This window comes from Lissotriton vulgaris, chromosome 7 (genome assembly GCF_964263255.1).
Source record: "Lissotriton vulgaris chromosome 7, aLisVul1.2, whole genome shotgun sequence".
Classification (NCBI taxonomy): Eukaryota; Metazoa; Chordata; class Amphibia; order Caudata; family Salamandridae; genus Lissotriton; species Lissotriton vulgaris.
In genome coordinates this window covers 87,091,468-87,114,230 of record NC_141695.1, presented here as the reverse complement: position 1 = coordinate 87,114,230, position 22,763 = coordinate 87,091,468, and the positions used below count along the sequence as shown (strand labels likewise).

Here is a 22,763-nt window from a genome sequence, read left to right as displayed (position 1 = left end):
TGTCAGGGTACAACACCCAAAGACCCCGGAGTCCCACCTGCCTTGGTGCACAAATGAACAGAAACACGGGCTTCTCGATGGTGGCGTCAAAGACCAAAGGTTTATTACTGCAGGGACACAGAAGTCACAGAATCTACACACGGGCAGAATCTAGGAGACTGTTCGATTTGTACAAAGTGGGTTGCTCCTTATATACTAAAAATTGTGCTCTAGGCAAATATTTCACATGTCGGTACATTCCCAAACCTTTGTGTCTCTAAACAATAAATATTTGGCGTTACACAGGAACTGTCGATAATATCTGATACCAAACATCACGAAGAGGGGTTCCCACCAGTCCATCACAATCCCTTGTCAATATTGCATTCAAGACCCGGACCGCCTCATCGTAAAGTTCGTTACCTCCCCCTAATAAAGGCCCAGAAGGAAAGGAGCAGAGCCAGGTGCAGAAGATAGAAAAGCGGGATAAGAGATGTTTGTGGGTTGTAAATGGGCAAGGCTACCGGCTTCGGCCGCCTAATCATGATCAGGTACAATGGACAGGAAAACCAGTTCAGGTGGGCTGGCCTCGGGCAGAGGAGGCAGCCTTTGTCGAGTCATGCAGCTTCAGCGTGATCTGGTTTAAGGTGCACGTGTCACGTAAGAGGTGAATCTCCGGCTAAGGCTACGTGTCCTTAATCAAAGTGAAGTGAATGAAATGATCAGAGGCTATTGCATATGTGAGGGCAAGGAACCACAAAATGGCGGCCATGATCTTAAGATGGATGCCGTGTGTATATCAGAAATGTGTCAGTGGAAGGAGTGCTCTTGCTCGTAGCGTAGCGAAAACACTAGGATATACTAAATGGATCATTTGCGGTTCGCTGATACTAATTTTATGTATTTCCGACAAACTTGAAAACACGGGTTCAAGTCGTCACGGAACCGTCACGGAACCTCAGACCCTCCTTTTGCCCTTACATAGGCAATTACTCAATCTATGTCTGAATCTAGTTCTATGCTCATCAGGTCAGTGACATGCTGTTGTATCATCATCCTTTCTCGTGTCTTTTCTCCAAACGCAGGTGGTTTCCTAAAACAGGTTGTAGCACAAAGACTACACAGAGCAGGACCACACTGGATAATCAGACAACATGAGAATAGTAATATTAAGATGACACCAATGACCATTAGAACCTTCCATCCCCACGCTGAGATCAGAGTCCAAACCCACTCCATAAAGGACCAGTTTCCCTCATCTACATGTATGGAGTCCGAAATCTTGTGCAACTTAGAGATCGCCTCGTAAACTGTTGGAGCATTATTAGGAATAAAGACACAGCAGCTCGATTGGATCATTCTGCATACCCCACCTCGATCTGCAAGTATAACATCTAGAACCATACGGTTCTGCAATGTCATGAGCCTATCCGCCTGAAGCTCAGCTGTCAGATTGCTAAGGGCACCAGCAGTTTCGGTAATAGTAGATTCAACTACCCGTGTTAGCTGACGTATGTTTCTACTATTGGCCATAGGCCCCCAGAACGGAAGGAAGCCTTTGAAGAAGTCTCCAGCTTCCTGACCAGCTGTATCTTCCTTGCTGAAGACACCTCTCGCTACTCTTGTTCTGTGGTAATCAGGTGAAGCAGTGTATGTCGGAGGCAATAATCGAGCAATATAACATGATCCTGAGAAGTCGGCAGGCAACCATGTATAAGCTCTGTCTCGACAAATGAAATAGGTACCCCTAGCAGTAAGAAAGGCAGGGGAAGAGTTAGCCGGAAACACATAAGTCTCTACGCACCCACTCCTCCCTAGCTGAGCTCTCGGATTTCTCCCATTACCTTGCAAACAGACCTGACCTCGGTGAGGTACGACCCAGATTGGAGTTGAGCTTTTACGCTTGCTTTCTCCTAAACTAAGGCGATACTCTGAAGTATTCCAACTTAAATATACTCGCAATTCGTCTCTAGGGTATGATGGAGTATTATTGACGTCTTTGACCATGTCAATAATTCCCTGGACTAAAGCTTTGTTGGCAGAGTTATATTTAGTGGAACGTGGTGGACGTGGAGGATAGGTCTCAAGAGCATAAGCAAAGATGGTTTGAAGGGCCTGAAATGATCCATTGTAGCTGAAAGGCAAAACCAGATAGGGAATACCTTTATCCATAGTGTGGGGTATCAAGCCACACACCCAACAGTCTGTCGTGTTAACTACCAGTTGGTGTTGGTGCAAGAGCTGTACAAAAGTATTATTAATGAATTCTGAGCGTCGAGCTTGCTCATGTTCCGGAAACGAGTGAAAAGAGTGTATAGAAGAAACAGTAGAAATAGCAGGATCAAGGGGAGGTACTGTAGATACTGGCACAAAAATCAATTTTATGCTAAAGACAATTCCACCCACCAGTGTTGCTAAAACAATCAAAGATGTAATGGCACATTGCATCAAGAAACATTTGCTATGAAGAATTCTATTTAGTCTGTTTCTGCGAACGTAAATCACATTTTCTCGTTGCAGCGCAGGAAGTTCCATCTTCTACAATCCGCTCGCGACCACTGATGATGTGTACGTAGATGAAAATGCCTCTGTCAGCCCTGGGAGTTCCCAGTACTAACAGAAAGATCGACCTTGTGTCAGACCCCTGCAAATTCAAACTAGGCACACAGCCACGACCCTACGGCTACCCAGACGGCAAGGCAATTTATTAAAAACAATAAACAATAGCAAACTTCCTGGCTGAAAAGCAAAAAAGTCCAATGTATATAAATATCAAAATCACAATATGCAGTTGCCTGCTTTATTTGTCCTTTTTATGGCTTCTAAGGTTGTATTTCTGCTTCGCTGGTACTGTTTGATCGGAGAATAGTGTATCACTAGCAGCTGTTGCAGAGTTTACGTTCGCAGATGGCAAAGTTTCTTCTGATGCTGGAGACAAATTTTCAATGTTCAAAGCAGTCTTTTCAAGAGGAGAGTCACGTTTCAAAGTGTCAGAAATCAAATCGGCATCGCTGAAAGGGACAAATTTCGGAGTTGTTTCAGCTTCGGAGGCACCAATTCCCTTCTTCACCCAGTCGTCGTAGGGCAGCGGCAGTGGAACACGCTTTACGTGAGAAGCGTGGATCCAGTGCTTGCGACCAGCAACACGTACAGCTGTCCTCGTCGCCAGCAGGATTTGGAAGGGGCCGATGTAGCGAGGCTGAAGATTCTTTGTCCTCGCAAAATTTCTGACCACCACGTGGTCGCCGGGTTTCAGCTGATGCCCTGGACTCTCCGGAGGTTTTGGCAAAGCATCAAAGACCTGTTGATGAATAAGACTTAATTTAGCAGTCAAGTCGTAAAGATAGTCTATCAACATAGGATATTCAATGGAGCAGAATTGTTTAGGCCTTGGCACACCCCAGACATTTGCCGGGCGGCCAAATACAATCTCATATGGAGAAAGCCCTATTCTAGAATGCACTGTTGCTCTCGTTGATAACAAGGCCAAAGGAAGTGCGTCTGGCCAAGCCAAACCTGTGGATGCTTGAATTTTGGCTATTTTAAGCTTGAGGGTGCCATTGTAACCCTCAACTAAACCAGCAGACTGGGGATGGTTCGCACTATGAAATTTTTGTTTCAATCCTAGACCAGCACACACACTCTGCATAACTTTCCCTATAAACTCACTTCCGTTATCTGACCATACAATCCGTGGCATTCCAAACCTAGGGAAAAATTCTTTGAGAAGAATTTTGGCAGTTGATAAAGCAGTGTTGTCCTTTAGTGGGTATGCTTCTATCCACCTGGAAAAAGCACAAACCACCACCAGGACGTATTTTAAATTGTTGCAGCGTTCCATGTGAATGAAGTCTAACTGTATTACTTCAAAGGGACAGGAAGGAGGAGCGAAATGACCAGCTGGAGTTGGAGTTCCCTTGCCAGGATTATGCATCAAGCACACCATACAATTTTTCACCACTCTCTCTGCACACTTACTGATTCCCTCATTCTTCCAAACCGGAGCTAACATCTTACATATCCCTTTAGAACTTATGTGCGCCACTCCATGCGCCATCGTCACTACTGCAAGCACATACGCATCAGGCAACATCCAACGCTGCTGTTCTGTCAAATCGATCCAACATCCATTCGAGTCCAATTTGCCCGTACTTTCTCTCCATACGCGTTTCTCTTCCTCAGTCGCTTCTTTCTGAATCTCTTTCACACTTTCCATTGTGTCCTCACACATTCCAGACTCAGCAATCCATCTTGCAGACGTAGCAACATACATTCTACTCATCATGTCTCTAGCTGTCTGTTTAGCGGTTTCATCAGCAAAGGCATTTCCCCGACCAACATCATCCGTGATTGCTTTATGAGCACTGCACTTCACAATCGCAACTTCAGTCGGTAAGGTTAGAGATTCTAACAAGTCGTTAACTAGCTGACCATGTTGAATCTTAGTCCCATGGGACGTAATGAAACCCCTTTCTCTCCACAACCGGCCAAAACTATGGGCCACGCCAAATGCGTACTGACTATCTGTAAACACATTCACTCTCTTTCCCTCAGCTAAAACACACGCTCTCGTAAGAGCTATTAACTCTGCAGCTTGGGCAGAATTCTGACTCACTCTTGCAGTCTCCACAATCGTCTTCAAAGTCGTTACCGCGTAGGCAGCAGTCACATCACCATTCCCCAATTTAAAACATGACCCGTCCACATACAGCGTACCATCTGGGTCGGATAGAGGAGTATCTCTCAAGTCGATACGACCTTTTGTCTCTTCTTCCGTTTTGAAATAACAGTCATGTGGCTCAGAATCACTCGACTCTTGATCAGTCGGCAACAATGTTGCTGGGTTCAATACATTGCATCTTTTGATCTGAATATGACTCGCTAATAACGTCAGCTCGTAACCAGATAATCTCGCACTAGTAAGGTGTTGTGTCTTCGTTCGGTTCATGAGTGTGTCCACTGCATGAGGAACCATGACCACTAGCATATTGTTCATCACCAAACCAGCAGATTGTCGAATGGAAGCTGCAGCTGCCGCTGTAGCCCTCAAACAACTAGGCAATGCTCTAGCTACCGGATCTAATGTTGATGAGAAATACGCACAAGGGCGTTGTTTATCACCAAACTTCTGTGTCAAGACACTCAACGCGCAACCTTCTCTTTCGTGAACGTAGAGCGTGAATGGCTTACTGTAATCAGGTGTGCCCAATACAGGAGCTGAACACAAAGCTTTTCGTAATTCAGCAAAACTCTCTTGACATTCATCAGACCATGGCACCGGACTCGGAACATTTTTCCCAGTCAAAGCTACCAACGGTTTTGCTAAAAGTGAAAAATTTGGAATCCATTGCCTACAGTAAGAGGTAATACCTAGAAAGGCACGTACTTCCCTTTGTGTGCGTGGAACACTCATTTGCATAATTGCTTTTATTCTTTCTGGGGTCAACTTCCTTCCCTCCTTTGACAAGAGATGACCTAGGTAGGTTACTTCTTGGCAGCAATATTGCATTTTGGAAGGTGACACCTTATGATTCAAATTAGACAAATGATGCAATAGTGAAATTGTAGCTGCTTTGCAAGTTTCCTTGTCATCGGCAGCCACCAAAAGATCATCTACGTACTGTACTAGGGCAGAACCTGGAGGAAGGACAAAAGAATCTAGCTGACTTTTTAAAGCTTGACTGTAAATGGATGGACTTTCACAATAGCCTTGTGGAGCGCGTTTAAATCTGAAACTGCGATCTCCTAAACAGAAGCCAAAAATATCTCTGCTTTCCTCGGCTATCGGAATGCTGAAAAAGGCATTCTTCAAGTCGATGACTGAGAACCATGTAGCTGTAGCAGGAATCAATGTTAACAAAGCAGTAATGTCTGGCACTACAGGAAACTGCGGAATTACAATCTTATTAACTTCTCTAAGGTCTATGACAAACCTATAGACTGGAGGCTTTGTAGGATCTGTTCGTTTCAAAATCGGCAATACAGGACTATTACAAACATTTCCTCGCGTTTCTTCAACCACACCTTTCTTAATCAAATCTTGCACAATCAATAAGAGTGCACGCTCACCTTCATTCGATATTTTATATTGAGGAATTCTTGGAAATTTCACATTCGCTTTCAAAGTTACTACATACGGTGGAATCTCTAGTAGACCTACATCATTGGGACCAGTCGCCCAAAGAGAATCAGGGAGTGAACGTAGCTCCGGCGGGAGTTTGTCCATTGACAAGTACATCGGAGAGGTGAGTCTTTTACCCAAAGTAAGCTGTACTCCTTCCGGAGAACAGTACAATGTCGCATATAGTCGTTTTAACAAATCTAAACCAAGCAGATTTTCATTACAACCTGTCGTCAAAATTAAGGGTGCTTTCAATTGACACGGTCCAACAGAAATAGACAAAGGACCAGATATCGGGTTGTACACAGGGGCGCCTGAAAAACCTACGGAAACATTTGTTGAGCCAGACAAAGGTGCGCCAGGGAGTTTCGCATGCATGATAGAACTTTTCGCGGCACCAGTATCCAACAGAAACGGTTCGACTACACCTGATGTTGCTACTGCGACATAAGGCCCACTCTGATCCACTGGAACTGATACTACTCCCTCTCTCTGTCTATGGCTGTCCTAGTACCCATTTTGTTGAAATCCCTCTTCAACTTCACAATAATCCTCAACAAGATATTGCTGAGATCTATTCTGTTGAGCTGACTGTACATTTCGCTGATCAAAGTGATTAGAAGGACGATCATTAGTTTGTGGAGGCATAGCACCTCGTCCTCGTCCTCTAGAATTCTGTGCAAAACCACCACGACCTCTCTGAGCTGCTGCCGCATTATTTTGCGCTAAAATCTGACAATCATTTTTATAGTGACCCTCTTTCTTACAGTACGCACACTGATTCCACTGGTATTGAGGCCTGGTCGAATTATAATCTGTCTTTTGATACGAATTCTGTTGCATATTAGTCTGATTCGTGCGAGGCGGATACGCCTGCTGTAAAAGAACTTTAGTCTTTAAATCTTTCGTTTTCTTCTCTGATTTCTCCTTTTCCTCTTTATCCCTATTTTCATAGTACTGTGCAGTCGCAAGTATTTGCGCTGTCGTAGATACAGCCCACGCACTTTCTGAGTCTTTCAATTTATTGCATAATTCGGGTAACAAATTATGCACAAATTTATCGACAAACAATCTCTGTCCTCCTTCAGTGCTCATATCCTGACCACTATGGTCCACAAAAGTCTCTTCGAACCTTGTGAAGAAGTCGGAGACACTTTCGTCTTTCTTCTGCTTGCATGCGGATAATTTATCCCAATTAACACGCAATGCTGGCATCAGAGTCTTCATTAAATCTATTATTCTGCCAGGAAGATTAGCAATTAGGGGTTCGGGTTTCGCACCACCTATTTGTTGAGCATCTGCTGCAGTGATAGCTGCCCAATCACCACCTAAAGCAGCCTGATGATCCTCTCTACGAATTTTAGCCCACACTGGTTGTGGAACTACATTACCAAACAACATATCAATGTCGGCTAAGTTCATTATACAAGCCTCAACTGTCTGTGTCAATTCCTTGTAATATCCGGCTGGATTCTTACGTGGATCTGGCAAGGCCTGTTTCACTGCTAACACTTCTGCTCGCTTCCACGGAATATGTATCCATACTCTTTGGAACTGTGCTGGAGCAGCTGCAATTCCCGCATTATCATCACGTTGTACTGCTTCGCGCCAAATTGGAGGAACTTCCCTCATAGGATATTGGCGACTTAGCTTCATTCTACCTTTCTCTAAATCTCTCGGCGAACGAAGAGATGGATCATTCCTAAAACTCAAAATGAGTTCCATCGCTTCCTTTATATTATCGCCCACTATCATTCCAGCAGCAAACTCTTTTTGAATCTTAATTAAATCTTCCAAATCTGATTCGACATCGTCTTCTTCTATTTCCTCACGCAACAACGAGCACATCTCGTCGAAGACGTATCGCTGTGTTGGCTCTCCCCATTGCATAAATGTCTCTAACACATCTTTCGTACTATATCTTCTAACTTTTGTAATCCATCTGAGAGCTGTGGAGTCTAAAACTCCCCGTTCCTCAGTACTTGGAAGCTGACTCCGTCTCTGAACAGAGTCAGGAGTAGGAGTCTTAATCAAGGTTTTATATATAGGAGACAGCATATTAGTAACAGAATCAGTAATTCTTCGACGAACAGAAAGTGGAGTTAGTACACTCGCAGACATAGAGAACGCAGTAGAGGTAGGAATAGATGACGAAACAGTAGGAGTATCGAGGAAAATAGTTTGAGGACCAATAGGTACAGTGGTAGGTATAGGAGCGGGCAGTGCAGGAAGAGGAGGAGCTGTAGGAACATTTACATTCACCACAGGAGGTATAGGAACTTGATTCTGAGGAACAAGAACACCAGGTTGTCCAGCAACCGGTAATTGAACATTCGGTATAAGTGGAGCCGTAGCACCTTGTGCATACGGTGGAGGCGACCGTAACAGATAAGATAGCAGAGGATCGTTTTCGGAATCCTCCAGTATCTTAGCCATTTTCGATGGCAAGGCAGGATAGCACTTGTCAATCGCTAAGTTACGCTCTCTAATGGCTACATCTATGGCTTTCTCACACTCGTTAGCCTGCAACTGCTTAGTCGCTTGCTCTAGAGTTAACTCTTCTAGTTCTTTTTGCTCTTTTTTCAACCTTTTCATTTCTCTCTGTTTGGATTCTTTCCGCCAATAACGAAAAGAGTCAAACATTGCCGGCCGGGCTTTCTTCCTAAACAATTTCTCTTCTAAATTGTCGAGAATCTCTTGTTCAAAACTACCATGCAGTGGCCAACTAAGGACACCATCCTTCTTACAATAACGGACCCATATCTCATTATAAGTTATAGGACCCACACCATACTTGCAATATAGGTCATATAGGGGAGTCCCAATCGGAGGAACCAGACAGGAATCCTCTAATTGTGAGTCACTGTTGCAACTAAAACAAGACAACATTTTCCGACTTACCATTTTCAGTCCGGAACACAAAACAAACAAAACACGAAACAAATTGTGCACTTGAACCAAGAACTTAGGCCTACCAAAACGAACTGATGTATCGATACCCAAAACTGAACCAAATAGATTATCGTAACCAGAACAACTAGTGATAATCTTACAAAACCAAACCAAACCAAGAACCGATCAAGGATTTTTAACAATCCTCACAAAAAAATAACCAGCTAGCTATCACTAAATACTTAACTGAGGCACTGAAGACGTCACCAAGGAGAAACCCGTCACGTTTCGCCGTACTAAGGACTGCACCACTTCGGGTCCAAGACAGGGCGACGGTCAAGGCAACGGCCCACTGCAGCCGTCCTGAACGGGAACCCTCGTGGAAGAGAACTTCAGGGCCACTTTTGCGATATGCCGGGATCGATGAAGTGGGGCGCCTCCCTCAGGAATCTTCACACGAAGCTTCTCGAACTCTTCAGGCTTTTGGACCGGTACCGAATGACGTCGCCCCACGTTGGGCGCCAATTGGAGTTCTGGACTTTTTGGTTCCGTCCAGAGGTGTCAGGGTACAACACCCAAAGACCCCGGAGTCCCACCTGCCTTGGTGCACAAATGAACAGAAACACGGGCTTCTCGATGGTGGCGTCAAAGACCAAAGGTTTATTACTGCAGGGACACAGAAGTCACAGAATCTACACACGGGCAGAATCTAGGAGACTGTTCGATTTGTACAAAGTGGGTTGCTCCTTATATACTAAAAATTGTGCTCTAGGCAAATATTTCACATGTCGGTACATTCCCAAACCTTTGTGTCTCTAAACAATAAATATTTGGCGTTACACAGGAACTGTCGATAATATCTGATACCAAACATCACGAAGAGGGGTTCCCACCAGTCCATCACAATCCCTTGTCAATATTGCATTCAAGACCCGGACCGCCTCATCGTAAAGTTCGTTACCTCCCCCTAATAAAGGCCCAGAAGGAAAGGAGCAGAGCCAGGTGCAGAAGATAGAAAAGCGGGATAAGAGATGTTTGTGGGTTGTAAATGGGCAAGGCTACCGGCTTCGGCCGCCTAATCATGATCAGGTACAATGGACAGGAAAACCAGTTCAGGTGGGCTGGCCTCGGGCAGAGGAGGCAGCCTTTGTCGAGTCATGCAGCTTCAGCGTGATCTGGTTTAAGGTGCACGTGTCACGTAAGAGGTGAATCTCCGGCTAAGGCTACGTGTCCTTAATCAAAGTGAAGTGAATGAAATGATCAGAGGCTATTGCATATGTGAGGGCAAGGAACCACAAAATGGCGGCCATGATCTTAAGATGGATGCCGTGTGTATATCAGAAATGTGTCAGTGGAAGGAGTGCTCTTGCTCGTAGCGTAGCGAAAACACTAGGATATACTAAATGGATCATTTGCGGTTCGCTGATACTAATTTTATGTATTTCCGACAAACTTGAAAACACGGGTTCAAGTCGTCACGGAACCGTCACGGAACCTCAGAGGCTTGCCCTTGTGTTGCATCTGCTGTTCCATGTGTATGTGTGTGCAAGGGAGGCTTGCCCTTGTGTTGTATCTGCTGTTCCATTTGTATGTGTGTGCCAGGGAGGCTTGCCCTTGTGTTGTATCTGCTGTTCCACATGTATATGTGTGTCAGGGAGGCTTGCCCTTGTGTTGTATCTGCTGTTCCATTTGTATGTGTGTGCAAGGGAGGCTTGCCCTTGTGTTGTATCTGCTGTTCCATTTGTATGTGTGTGCAAGGGAGGCTTGCCCCTGTGTTGTATCTGCTGTTCCATTTGTATGTGTGTGCAAGGGAGGCTTGCCCTTGTATTGTATCTGCTGTTCCATTTGTATGTGTGTGCAAGGGAGGCTTGCCTTGTGTTGTATCTGCTGTTCCATTTGTATGTGTGTGCAAGGGAGGCTTGCCCTTGTGTTGTATCTGCTGTTCCATTTGTATGTGTGTGCAAGGGAGGCTTGCCCTTGTGTTGTATCTGCTGTTCCACGTGTATGTGTGTGCAAGGGAGGCTTGCCCCTGTGTTGTATCTGCTGTTCCATTTGTATATGTGTGTCAGGGAGGCTTGCCCTTGTGTTGTATCTGCTGTTCCATTTGTATGTGTGTGCACGGGAGGCTTGCCCTTGTGTTGTATCTGCTGTTCCATTTGTATGTGTGTGCAAGGGAGGCTTGCCCTTGTGTTGTATCTGCTGTTCCACATGTATATGTGTGTCAGGGTGGCTTGCCCTTGTGTTGTATCTGCTGTTCCATTTGTATGTGTGTGCACGGGAGGCTTGCCCTTGTGTTATATCTGCTGTTCCATTTGTATGTGTGTGCAAGGGAGGTTTGCCCTTGTGTTGTATCTGCTGTTCCATTTGTATGTGTGTGCCAGGGAGGCTTGCCCTTGTGTTGTATCTGCTGTTCCATTTGTATGTGTGTGCAAGGGAGGCTTGCCCCTGTGTTGTATGCGCTGTTCCATTTGTATATGTGTGCAAGGGAGGCTTGCCCTTGTGTTGTATCTGCTGTTCCATGTGTATGTGTGTGCCAGGGAGGCTTGCCCTTGCGTTGTATCTGCTGTTCCATGTGTATGTGTGTGCCAGGGAGGCTTGCCCTTGTGTTGTATCTGCTGTTCCATTTGTATGTGTGTGCAAGGGAGGCTTTCCCTTGTGCTGTATCTTCTGTTCCATTTGTATGCGTGTGCCAGGGAGGGTTGCCCTTGTGTTGTATCTTCTGTTCCATTTGTATGTGTGTGCAAGGGAGGCTTGCCCTTGTGTTGTATCTGCTGTTCCATTTGTATGTGTGTGCAAGGGAGGCTTGCCCTTGTGTTGTATCTGATGTTCCATTTGTATGTGTGTGCAAGGGAGGCTTGCCCTTGTGTTGTATCTGCTGTTCCATTTGTATGTGTGTGCAAGGGAGGCTTGCCCTGGTGTTGTATCTGCTGTTCCATTTGTATGTGTGTGCCAGGGAGGCTTGCCCTTGTGTTGTATCTGCTGGTCCATTTGTATGTGTGTGCCAGGGAGGCTTGCCCTTGTGTTGTATCTGCTGTTCCATTTGTATGTGTGTGCAAGGGAGGCTTGCCCCTGTGTTGTATCTGCTGTTCCATTTGTATATGTGTGCAAGGGAGGCTTGCCCTTGTGTTGTATCTGCTGTTCCATGTGTATGTGTGTGCCAGGGAGGCTTGCCCTTGCGTTGTAACTGCTGTTCCATGTGTATGTGTGTGCCAGGGAGGCTTGCCCTTGTGTTGTATCTGCTGTTCCATTTGTATGTGTGTGCAAGGGAGGCTTTCCCTTGTGCTGTATCTTCTGTTCCATTTGTATGTGTGTGCAAGGGAGGCTTGCCCTTGTGTTGTATCTGCTGTTCCATTTGTATGTGTGTGCAAGGGAGGCTTGCCCTTGTGTTGTATCTGCTGTTCCATTTGTATGTGTGTGCAAGGGAGGCTTGCCCTTGTGTTGTATCTGATGTTCCATTTGTATGTGTGTGCAAGGGAGGCTTGCCCTTGTGTTGTATCTGATGTTCCATTTGTATGTGTGTGCCAGGGAGGCTTGCCCTTGTGTTGTATCTGATTTTCCATTTGTATGTGTGGAAGGGACCTTATGTTGTATCTGCTGTTCCATTTGTATGTGTGTGCAAGGGAGGCTTGCCCTTGTGTTGTATCTGATGTTCCATTTGTATGTGTGTGCAAGGGAGGCTTGCCCTTGTGTTGTATCTGATGTTCCATTTGTATGTGTGTGCCAGGGAGGCTTGCCCTTGTGTTGTATCTGATTTTCCATTTGTATGTGTGGAAGGGACCTTATGTTGTATCTGCTGTTCCATTTGTATGTGTGTGCCAGGGAGGCTTGCCCTTGTGTTGTATCTGCTGTTCCACGTGTATGTGTGTGCACGGGAGGCTTGCTTCTTGAACTCCCCTTTGTATACTGCGCCCCTTTTGAAGCATACTGTGTACAAATACAAACCCTCCTTGTATCTTGGACCCTGTACTCACTCCCTCCAGTTGTGCCAATAGGTTTGGCTTTTGTAAAGTGGTGTTCACCAACCCTCACCAACACACACAACCTATCTACAGCACAGCAGCCCACAATGTATTTATTTATTTATTTAAAACATTTGTATAGCGCAGCTGTCACCTTGCAGGTATCCTGGCGCTGTAGAAATAACTCCTAAGGTGGAAGGCATTGGGGGCAACCGAGCGAGGTACCAGACTTAAAGTTTGGGAAAAAGCCAGGTTTTGATCCGCTTTCTGAAAGGAAGAAGTGCGGTTGTTTGGCGAATGTCGAGGGGCAGGCTGTTCCACAGTTTTGCGGCTGCTACTCTGAAGGATCTCCCTCCGGTCCTGACTTTGTTGAATCTTGGTACTGTGACAAGGCGAGCTGTGGATGAACGGAGGGCTCTGGTTGGGAAGTACCAGGTGAACATAGATTGCAGGGAGCTGGGCCCTACTCCGTGCAATGCTTTAAAAACGAGACAGAGTGATTTAAAAGCCACTCGCTGTTTCATAGGGAGCCAGTGCAGCTCGGCCAATGCCGCTGTGGCCGAGGATCTCCTATTCCAGCCGAGGGCAAGTTTGGCAGCGGCTGTTTGAACTCTCTGGAGACGATCTAGTAGTACAGCTGGGGCCTCGAGCAGCATCGCATTGCAATAGTCAACAATTCACCTTCCCTAAAGTAATGAAACGTGAGAGGAGTCATACAGAACAGGTGCAACACGTGCAGGGGCAGTGCAAGAATCCGTGTGCGGGAAATAAACGTACACTGCGGCCCCTGCCCCCCCTCTACTTTGTATCACTCAAGCTTGCACACAGCTTTATGCCATAGCCACCAAGACTTGTGTCGCTGCCTTTCTGCTCTGACTGCAGCTGCACCAATCTGCCTCTCAGCCTTTCTGATGGCGTCACACTCCTTGAGATCTAATTGTGTCTCCAATTTCCTTTTATCAGGTGGCCCAGACGTTGCTTCTCCTTCTTCACCACACCTTAAACTAACAGAAAAGGCATGTTTGAAAGAGCTGCCTGAAGAATGCCATGTAAACAGCTCAGGTATGTAAGAGCCGTGGAGTGGGGTACTCTGGAGTCTGTGGAGAACGGGGGGAGTTTGAGTTTCCTCATTCCAGTGCCTGTGTTGTCTCTCCAGCTAAACCCATGCTTGCTAAGAAGAGGTATTATTTTCAGGTTCCAAAACTATTAATTAGCCTTAGAATGAAACTGCTAGTAATGACATCCCGTTCCAGTCACGGGCACTCACAGGTCTTCCATTACAGGCGTGTTTGTACAAGTTAGATATACCAAGGCCGCACTCCAAGGGCAATTAAGTTGTTAAATAAAAAGCCCAGGATTTGAATTTATGTTCCAGCTAGCACCAGCTGTGTCTCTCTGCTACTGGAAGACTGAGACCCACACCGTCAGCCCTGCCAATGAGCCTCAGTCCTGACCCGTTTACTTAAAAAAAACAAGATCAACCACAGCCCATATGTCCATGCGAACTGGGTATTAAGAGTAAACTTATGATATGTATTCTCATGAAACTCCCCAGTTCGCATGGACATATGGGTTGCTCTTGTGTTTTGAAAAGTTGACTGTGCAGCGATTCACTGCAAGCGCGGTAGTACATTGCTCTTCCCACCTCGGTTGTTTATGTTCTTTTGTTAATGTTTGTTTTACTGTTTGTCTGTCAACTGGAAATTCTTCAAAAATACAATATTCATTCATTTTTTCTCTTAAATATCACACAGTCCGGCTTATCCCAAAATTATTACAACTCTCATTACTAGATAATGTCAGACAGAGAGGCCCCCTTATACACAGAGGAGTACATTGCTAAAGTTATTGCGCTTTTCATCAAGTAGCTCTACTATTTCGACTACTCCCAGACAAGTGATTCCGGAAAAGCTAGAAAGAGCAAAGAAAAAGCACGTATGCACAGAATTACCTACCTATATGCTAACAGAATATTTTAAGCAAATATCATACCACAGGGAACTTCAAGTCCATTATGTACCTGGAATTTTCCAAGGGAATAAAAAATTCAAGGGCGGCTTCAGTCATATCTCCGCAACTTGCTCCAGGCACTGGATGGTGTGGGGAAGAGAAACCGCAGTTAAACATATTAAGAAAGAATTACAAGAAATAGAAGATCTAGAAACAGAGTTACTAGGGTGTGAAACCTGGAAGAGTCCAAAAATGCACTTGAAAAGCTTAACAAAACAATCAGTGAGTTCAACACATTTGAACTAAATAAAAAAGCGGATAAGGTCCAAAAGGACATTATCAACTTCACCAAAGAGAATGCGTACTCGTACTTGCACGAAGACTACTATTCACAAATACAGCCCACTAGGAAAACTTCACCTGGGGTAGATATAAAAATAACAAATTGGTCACTTTCTCTGAATCATCAGCAGACTCTGACTCCTCTGACGACGCAGGTGAAGTCACGAGCTTCAACATGGGCAGTTACACACCAAATCGTTTTTTAGGCCAGGCTCAGAGAGGGTGGGGCACCAAACGTAACCGGCAAAAGACATGGAACCAGTTTGCGTGAGACCGACAGACACATACCCAGTGTTTGCGTGAGACCGACAGACACATACCCAGTATTGCACCTGCGGTTCGGAGGGACAATAGAACACCAAGAAAACTCAGCATTGAACAACATCAGTTATCCACATTGCATTCCTATTTATAACCTCTCGAGACTTGAGCTGAACAGAAAGAGAGTGTCCATTCTAATTAAGAGCTTGTATTTTGTAATAACAGAGAAAACTGATTTTTTTCAGATTCAATCAGAACTTCACAAATTTTTCAGGACCCTAAGACTAAAACACTTTTTTTAGAAGGGGAATCAACACCTATTTTTTCAGTCTACTATTTAAGACTAAAATCCACGTTTATACCACCAAATCCCATGATGTCTCCAGAAATTCTATCGTTTGAAAAAGCAGTATTAGAAGACATTAATATCCTAAACCCCTCAAGAAGTTTAACACCTTACAACATCACATGGCCAGAGAGACAGTCACTACTGTCCCTCAAGAAAGAAGAGCCTATCAACATTAAGCCTGAAGAAAAGGGTGGGGATATTGTAATACAGGACAGAGACCAATATGAAGCAGAAGTGGTTTGACACTTGAACAATCCCAATCACTATAAAAAACTCATGACGAATCCTGCCTCCCCACATCAACACCCTTCTCCCCAACAAACCAATTGGAACAAGTCTGAGGAAGGTAAGGTGTGTGTGATTACTGTGAGCTGGGAAAGGTGTGGAGATGTGTGTGCAGAGGCAAGTCACTGCCTTGATGTAGCCAGGAAAGGACTGATGGGTGAAAAGGGATTGCTGCCTCATTTTCTTTTTCTTCGCCAACAGTATTGAGGGCGGCACATTTCTTTTTGCTCAGGGTGCTATTGGAGCTGCCATGCCATCTTTCTTTGCTCGATTTGAGCAATGTGGCTAGAGTAACTTCGGAGGCTCCTGCAACTGCCCTTCATGATATCCTGTGAAGAAAAAGGGGTGATGGGTCCCAATTCCTTACTCGCCATATATAGTTGGGCAGGTCTGTTTTTTTGGTACTTGTCCTGGACAGTAACCCCATAATCACGCAGTAGTTCCAGAAAGAGATGTCTGGACAAGTTTATGTAGTTGTTTTGATTCAGGAAAAATTCCAGTAGGCTGATTTCATGGTGAAATATCTTTATAAGATGGTGATTTAAGAATTCTGAACTGGATTAGCAAAGGGTGAAAAACAGCCAACACGTGTTTCGCCCCCTTACATGGCCATCCGGCCTAGGGCTTCTTCAGGGCGGTCTTTATAGGCAAACAAGCGTGAATCCTCTTGTGGTCTAAGCATATAGAAATCCTAAAGGATTCTTAAATTGCCTTCTTATAAAGATATTTCACCATGAAATCAGCCTACTGGAATTTTTCCTGAATCAGAACGACTACATAAACTTGTCCAGACATCTCTTTCTGGAACCCTCATGATATCCTGTGAACCTCACATTTCCTGCTGGATGTGGTGGTGTTTACAACCGAAGTAGAATCATCACTGGACAGACACCGCATGGACGAAGATGAGCAACAGGCGGCACCTGGCCGGGTCAGGGTTGGATTCTGTCTTCAATCTGAGAGCGCTATTTTGGAGAGCACTGCTCATTTTAATACGACTTTCATTATTTTTAGGAGAAGCCCTGCTGCAGGTTTAGGTATGTGCAACTTAAAGCTCAAAAAAAGGCAAATACAGACAAAAGGAATAGAGATCCCCACATAATTCGAGCATAATAGGTTCTGCACATTTCATTCGAGTAGGGTTGTGAAAAACGACGCTCCTCGGACTCCAGTAATCGTTCAACTCTGATGAAAGAGAACAGGCACCCCAGTACGACTGCAATTTAACCATAAATGTATCTTAATGCATCATTTAGATTCCTAGATATGGAAATGCTTTGTTGTTTTTATTGTTATGGTAAAGAAATATACCTTTTTTGATATTTTCTTACTCTGAATGCAACTTTCTGAATTTCTTAAGCCCATGATTCTAGTTATGATTTAGGCCATGCCCCTAATTATATTGTATTTACAACAAGGGGTGGTGAGGGACAGAGTCTCTGAATCAAGCAGAAAGCTCTCACCCAGTCAAGAGATCAGGGCTAGATCCAACACCGTTTTTTAGCTCACTGCACCATCCCAGTTTCAGAACCTGGCTGTATGCAAATTAGTCTGTTCCTGTCCCAGTGCATGATGGGAACAGGGCAAACCAAACTACCAAGCCAATTCTTACACTGGGAAGGAAACAAGCTTCCGGGGACCGGTTTCTGGCATTTCAGCCGTCGTCGGCCCGGCTTGCCTGAATCCTGATGGTGCAATGAGCAAGGGACTCATATCTGAGTATACCCTTCCACGCTTAGGGAGGACACAATATTTAACAACAAGGGGTGGTGATGGACAGAGTTTCTGAATTAAGCAGAATACTCTCACCCAGTAAAGAGATCAGGGCTAGATCCAACACCGTTTTTTAGCTCACTGCACCATCCCAGTTTCAGAACCTGGCTGTATGCAAATTAGTCTGTTCCTGTCTCAGTGCATGATGGGAACAGGGCAAACCAAACTACAAAAGCCAATTCTTACACTGGGAAGGAAACAAGCTCCCGGGGACCGGTTTCTGGCATTACAGCCGTCTTCGGCCCGGTTTGCTTGAATCCTGATGGTGCAATGAGCAAGGGTCTCACATCTGAGAATACCCTTCCACGCTTAGGGTGGACAAAAATATTTACAACAAGGGGTGGTGAGGGACAGAGTCTCTGAATCAAGCAGAAAGCTCTCACCCAGTCAAGAGATCAGGGCTAGATCCAACACCGTTTTTTAGCTCACTGCACCATCCCAGTTTCAGAACCTGGCTGTATGCAAATTAGTCTGTTCCTGTCCCAGTGCATGATGGGAACAGGGCAAACCAAACTACAAAAGCCAATTCTTACACTGGGAAGGAAACAAGCTCCCGGGGACCGGTTTCTGGCATTACAGCCGTCTGCGGCCCGGTTTGCTTGAATCCTGATGGTGCAATGAGCAAGGGTCTCACATCTGAGAATACCCTTCCACGCTTAGGGTGGACAAAAATATTTACAACAAGGGGTGGTGAGGGACAGAGTCTCTGAATCAAGCAGAAAGCTCTCACCCAGTCAAGAGATCATGGCTAGATCCAACACTGTTTTTTAGCTCACTGCACCATCCCAGTTTCAGAACCTGGCTGTATGCAAATTAGTCTGTTCCTGTCCCAGTGCATGATGGGAACAGGGCAAACCAAACTACAAAAGCCAATTTTTACACTGGGAAGGAAACAAGCTCCCGGGGACCGGTTTCTGGCATTACAGCCGTCTTCGGCCCGGTTTGCTTGAATCCTGATGGTGCAATGAGCAAGGGTCTCACATCTGAGAATACCCTTCCACGCTTAGGGTGGACAAAAATATTTACAACAAGGGGTGGTGAGGGACAGAGTCTCTGAATCAAGCAGAAAGCTCTCACCCAGTCAAGAGATCAGGGCTAGATCCAACACCGTTTTTTAGCTCACTGCACCATCCCAGTTTCAGAACCTGGCTGTATGCAAATTAGTCTGTTCCTGTCCCAGTGCATGATGGGAACAGGGCAAACCAAACTACAAAAGCCAATTCTTACACTGGGAAGGAAACAAGCTCCCGGGGACCGGTTTCTGGCATTACAGCCGTCTTCGGCCCGGTTTGCTTGAATCCTGATGGTGCAATGAGCAAGGGTCTCACATCTGAGAATACCCTTCCACGCTTAGGGTGGACAAAAATATTTACAACAAGGGGTGGTGAGGGACAGAGTCTCTGAATCAAGCAGAAAGCTCTCACCCAGTCAAGAGATCAGGGCTAGATCCAACACCGTTTTTTTAGCTCACTGCACCATCCCAGTTTCAGAACCTGGCTGTATGCAAATTAGTCTGTTCCTGTCCCAGTGCATGATGGGAACAGGGCAAACCAAACTACAAAAGCCAATTCTTACACTGGGAAGGAAACAAGCTCCCGGGGACCGGTTTCTGGCATTACAGCCATCTTCGGCCCGGTTTGCTTGAATCCTGATGGTGCAATGAGCAAGGGTCTCACATCTGAGAATACCCTCCCACGCTTAGGGTGGACAAAAATATTTACAACAAGGGGTGGTGAGGGACAGAGTCTCTGAATCAAGCAGAAAGCTCTCACCCAGTCAAGAGATCAGGGCTAGATCCAACACCGTTTTTTAGCTCACTGCACCATCCCAGTTTCAGAACCTGGCTGTATGCAAATTAGTCTGTTCCTGTCCCAGTGCATGATGGGAACAGGGCAAACCAAACTACAAAAGCCAATTCTTACACTGGGAAGGAAACAAGCTCCCGGGGACCGGTTTCTGGCATTACAGCCGTCTTCGGCCCGGTTTGCTTGAATCCTGATGGTGCAATGAGCAAGGGTCTCACATCTGAGAATACCCTTCCACGCTTAGGGTGGACAAAAATATTTACAACAAGGGGTGGTGAGGGACAGAGTCTCTGAATCAAGCAGAAAGCTCTCACCCAGTCAAGAGATCAGGGCTAGATCCAACACCGTTTTTTAGCTCACTGCACCATCCCAGTTTCAGAACCTGGCTGTATGCAAATTAGTCTGTTCCTGTCCCAGTGCATGATGGGAACAGGGCAAACCAAACTACAAAAGCCAATTCTTACACTGGGAAGGAAACAAGCTCCCGGGGACCGGTTTCTGGCATTACAGCCGTCTTCGGCCCGGTTTGCTTGAATCCTGATGGTGCAATGAGCAAGGGTCTCACATCTGAGAATACCCTTCCACGCTTAGGGTGGACAAAAATATTTACAACAAGGGGTGGTGAGGGACAGAGTCTCTGAATCAAGCAGAAAGCTCTCACCCAGTCAAGAGATCAGGGCTAGATCCAACACCGTTTTTTAGCTCACTGCACCATCCCAGTTTCAGAACCTGGCTGTATGCAAATTAGTCTGTTCCTGTCCCAGTGCATGATGGGAACAGGGCAAACCAAACTACAAAAGCCAATTCTTACACTGGGAAGGAAACAAGCTCCCGGGGACCGGTTTCTGGCATTACAGCCGTCTTCGGCCCGGTTTGCTTGAATCCTGATGGTGCAATGAGCAAGGGTCTCACATCTGAGAATACCCTTCCACGCTTAGGGTGGACAAAAATATTTACAACAAGGGGTGGTGAGGGACAGAGTCTCTGAATCAAGCAGAAAGCTCTCACCCAGTCAAGAGATCAGGGCTAGATCCAACACCGTTTTTTAGCTCACTGCACCATCCCAGTTTCAGAACCTGGCTGTATGCAAATTAGTCTGTTCCTGTCCCAGTGCATGATGGGAACAGGGCAAACCAAACTACAAAAGCCAATTCTTACACTGGGAAGGAAACAAGCTCCCGGGGACCGGTTTCTGGCATTACAGCCGTCTTCGGCCCGGTTTGCTTGAATCCTGATGGTGCAATGAGCAAGGGTCTCACATCTGAGAATACCCTTCCACGCTTAGGGTGGACAAAAATATTTACAACAAGGGGTGGTGAGGGACAGAGTCTCTGAATCAAGCAGAAAGCTCTCACCCAGTCAAGAGATCAGGGCTAGATCCAACACCGTTTTTTAGCTCACTACACCATCCCAGTTTCAGAACCCGGCTGTATGCAAATTAGTCTGTTCCTGTCCCAGTGCATGATGGGAACAGGGCAAACCAAACTACAAAAGCCAATTCTTACACTGGGAAGGAAACAAGCTCCCGGGGACCGGTTTCTGGCATTACAGCCGTCTTTGGCCCGGTTTGCTTGAATCCTGATGGTGCAATGAGCAAGGGTCTCACATCTGAGAATACCCTTCCACGCTTAGGGTGGACAAAAATATTTACAACAAGGGGTGGTGAGGGACAGAGTCTCTGAATCAAGCAGAAAGCTCTCACCCAGTCAAGAGATCAGGGCTAGATCCAACACCGTTTTTTAGCTCACTGCACCATCCCAGTTTCAGAACCCGGCTGTATGCAAATTAGTCTGTTCCTGTCCCAGTGCATGATGGGAACAGGGCAAACCAAACTACAAAAGCCAATTCTTACACTGGGAAGGAAACAAGCTCCCGGGGACCGGTTTCTGGCATTACAGCCGTCTTCGGCCCGGTTTGCTTGAATCCTGATGGTGCAATGAGCAAGGGTCTCACATCTGAGAATACCCTTCCACGCTTAGGGTGGACAAAAATATTTACAACAAGGGGTGGTGAGGGACAGAGTCTCTGAATCAAGCAGAAAGCTCTCACCCAGTCAAGAGATCAGGGCTAGATCCAACACCGTTTTTTAGCTCACTGCACCATCCCAGTTTCAGAACCCGGCTGTATGCAAATTAGTCTGTTCCTGTCCCAGTGCATGATGGGAACAGGGCAAACCAAACTACAAAAGCCAATTCTTACACTGGGAAGGAAACAAGCTCCCGGGGACCGGTTTCTGGCATTACAGCCGTCTTCGGCCCGGTTTGCTTGAATCCTGATGGTGCAATGAGCAAGGGTCTCACATCTGAGAATACCCTTCCACGCTTAGGGTGGACAAAAATATTTACAACAAGGGGTGGTGAGGGACAGAGTCTCTGAATCAAGCAGAAAGCTCTCACCCAGTCAAGAGATCAGGGCTAGATCCAACACCGTTTTTTAGCTCACTGCACCATCCCAGTTTCAGAACCCGGCTGTATGCAAATTAGTCTGTTCCTGTCCCAGTGCATGATGGGAACAGGGCAAACCAAACTACAAAAGCCAATTCTTACACTGGGAAGGAAACAAGCTCCCGGGGACCGGTTTCTGGTATTACAGCCAGAAAGCTTGTTTCCTTTCTGGTGAAGAATTGGCTTGGTAGTTTAGTCTGCCCTGTTCCCATGATGCACTGGGCCAGGGACAGACTGATTTGCATATAGCCAGGTTCTGAGCTGGGATGGGGCAGTGAGATAAATAACGGTGATGGATCAAGCCCTGATCTTTGGACTGGGTAAGAGTGGTCTGCTCAATTCAGACACTCTGTTCATCACCACCCCCTTTTCTGACTCGATTTTGGCCACTATAGGTGTGGCAGGGTATACTCAGACATGAGTCCCTTTCTCACTGCTCCATCAGGATTCAAGCAAGCCGGGCCGAAGACGGCTGAAATGCCAGAAGCCGGTCCCCGGTAGCTTGTTTCCTTTCTGGTGAAGAATTGGCTTGGTAGTTTAGTCTGCCCTGTTCCCATGATGCACTGGGCCAGGGACAGACTGATTTTCATATAGCCAGGTTCT

General features: G+C 45.9%; 1 protein-coding gene across 6 annotated transcripts in view; it reads left to right on the top strand.

Annotated features, from left to right (window-relative positions):
* Window positions 1–22,763, top strand: part of LOC147700854 (uncharacterized) — a 167,359-nt gene that overhangs the window by 105,350 nt on the left and 39,246 nt on the right. For 5 of the 6 annotated variants that reach the window (XM_086929755.1, XM_086929751.1, XM_086929750.1 and 2 more), the window contains one exon: window positions 13,915–14,013. The exons of the other annotated variant lie outside the window; for it this stretch is intronic. In XM_086929755.1, coding sequence (XP_086785881.1) covers window positions 13,915–14,013 — 99 coding nt within the window. The remainder of the gene's footprint in view (window positions 1–13,914; window positions 14,014–22,763) is intronic. 6 annotated transcript variants of the gene reach the window in all.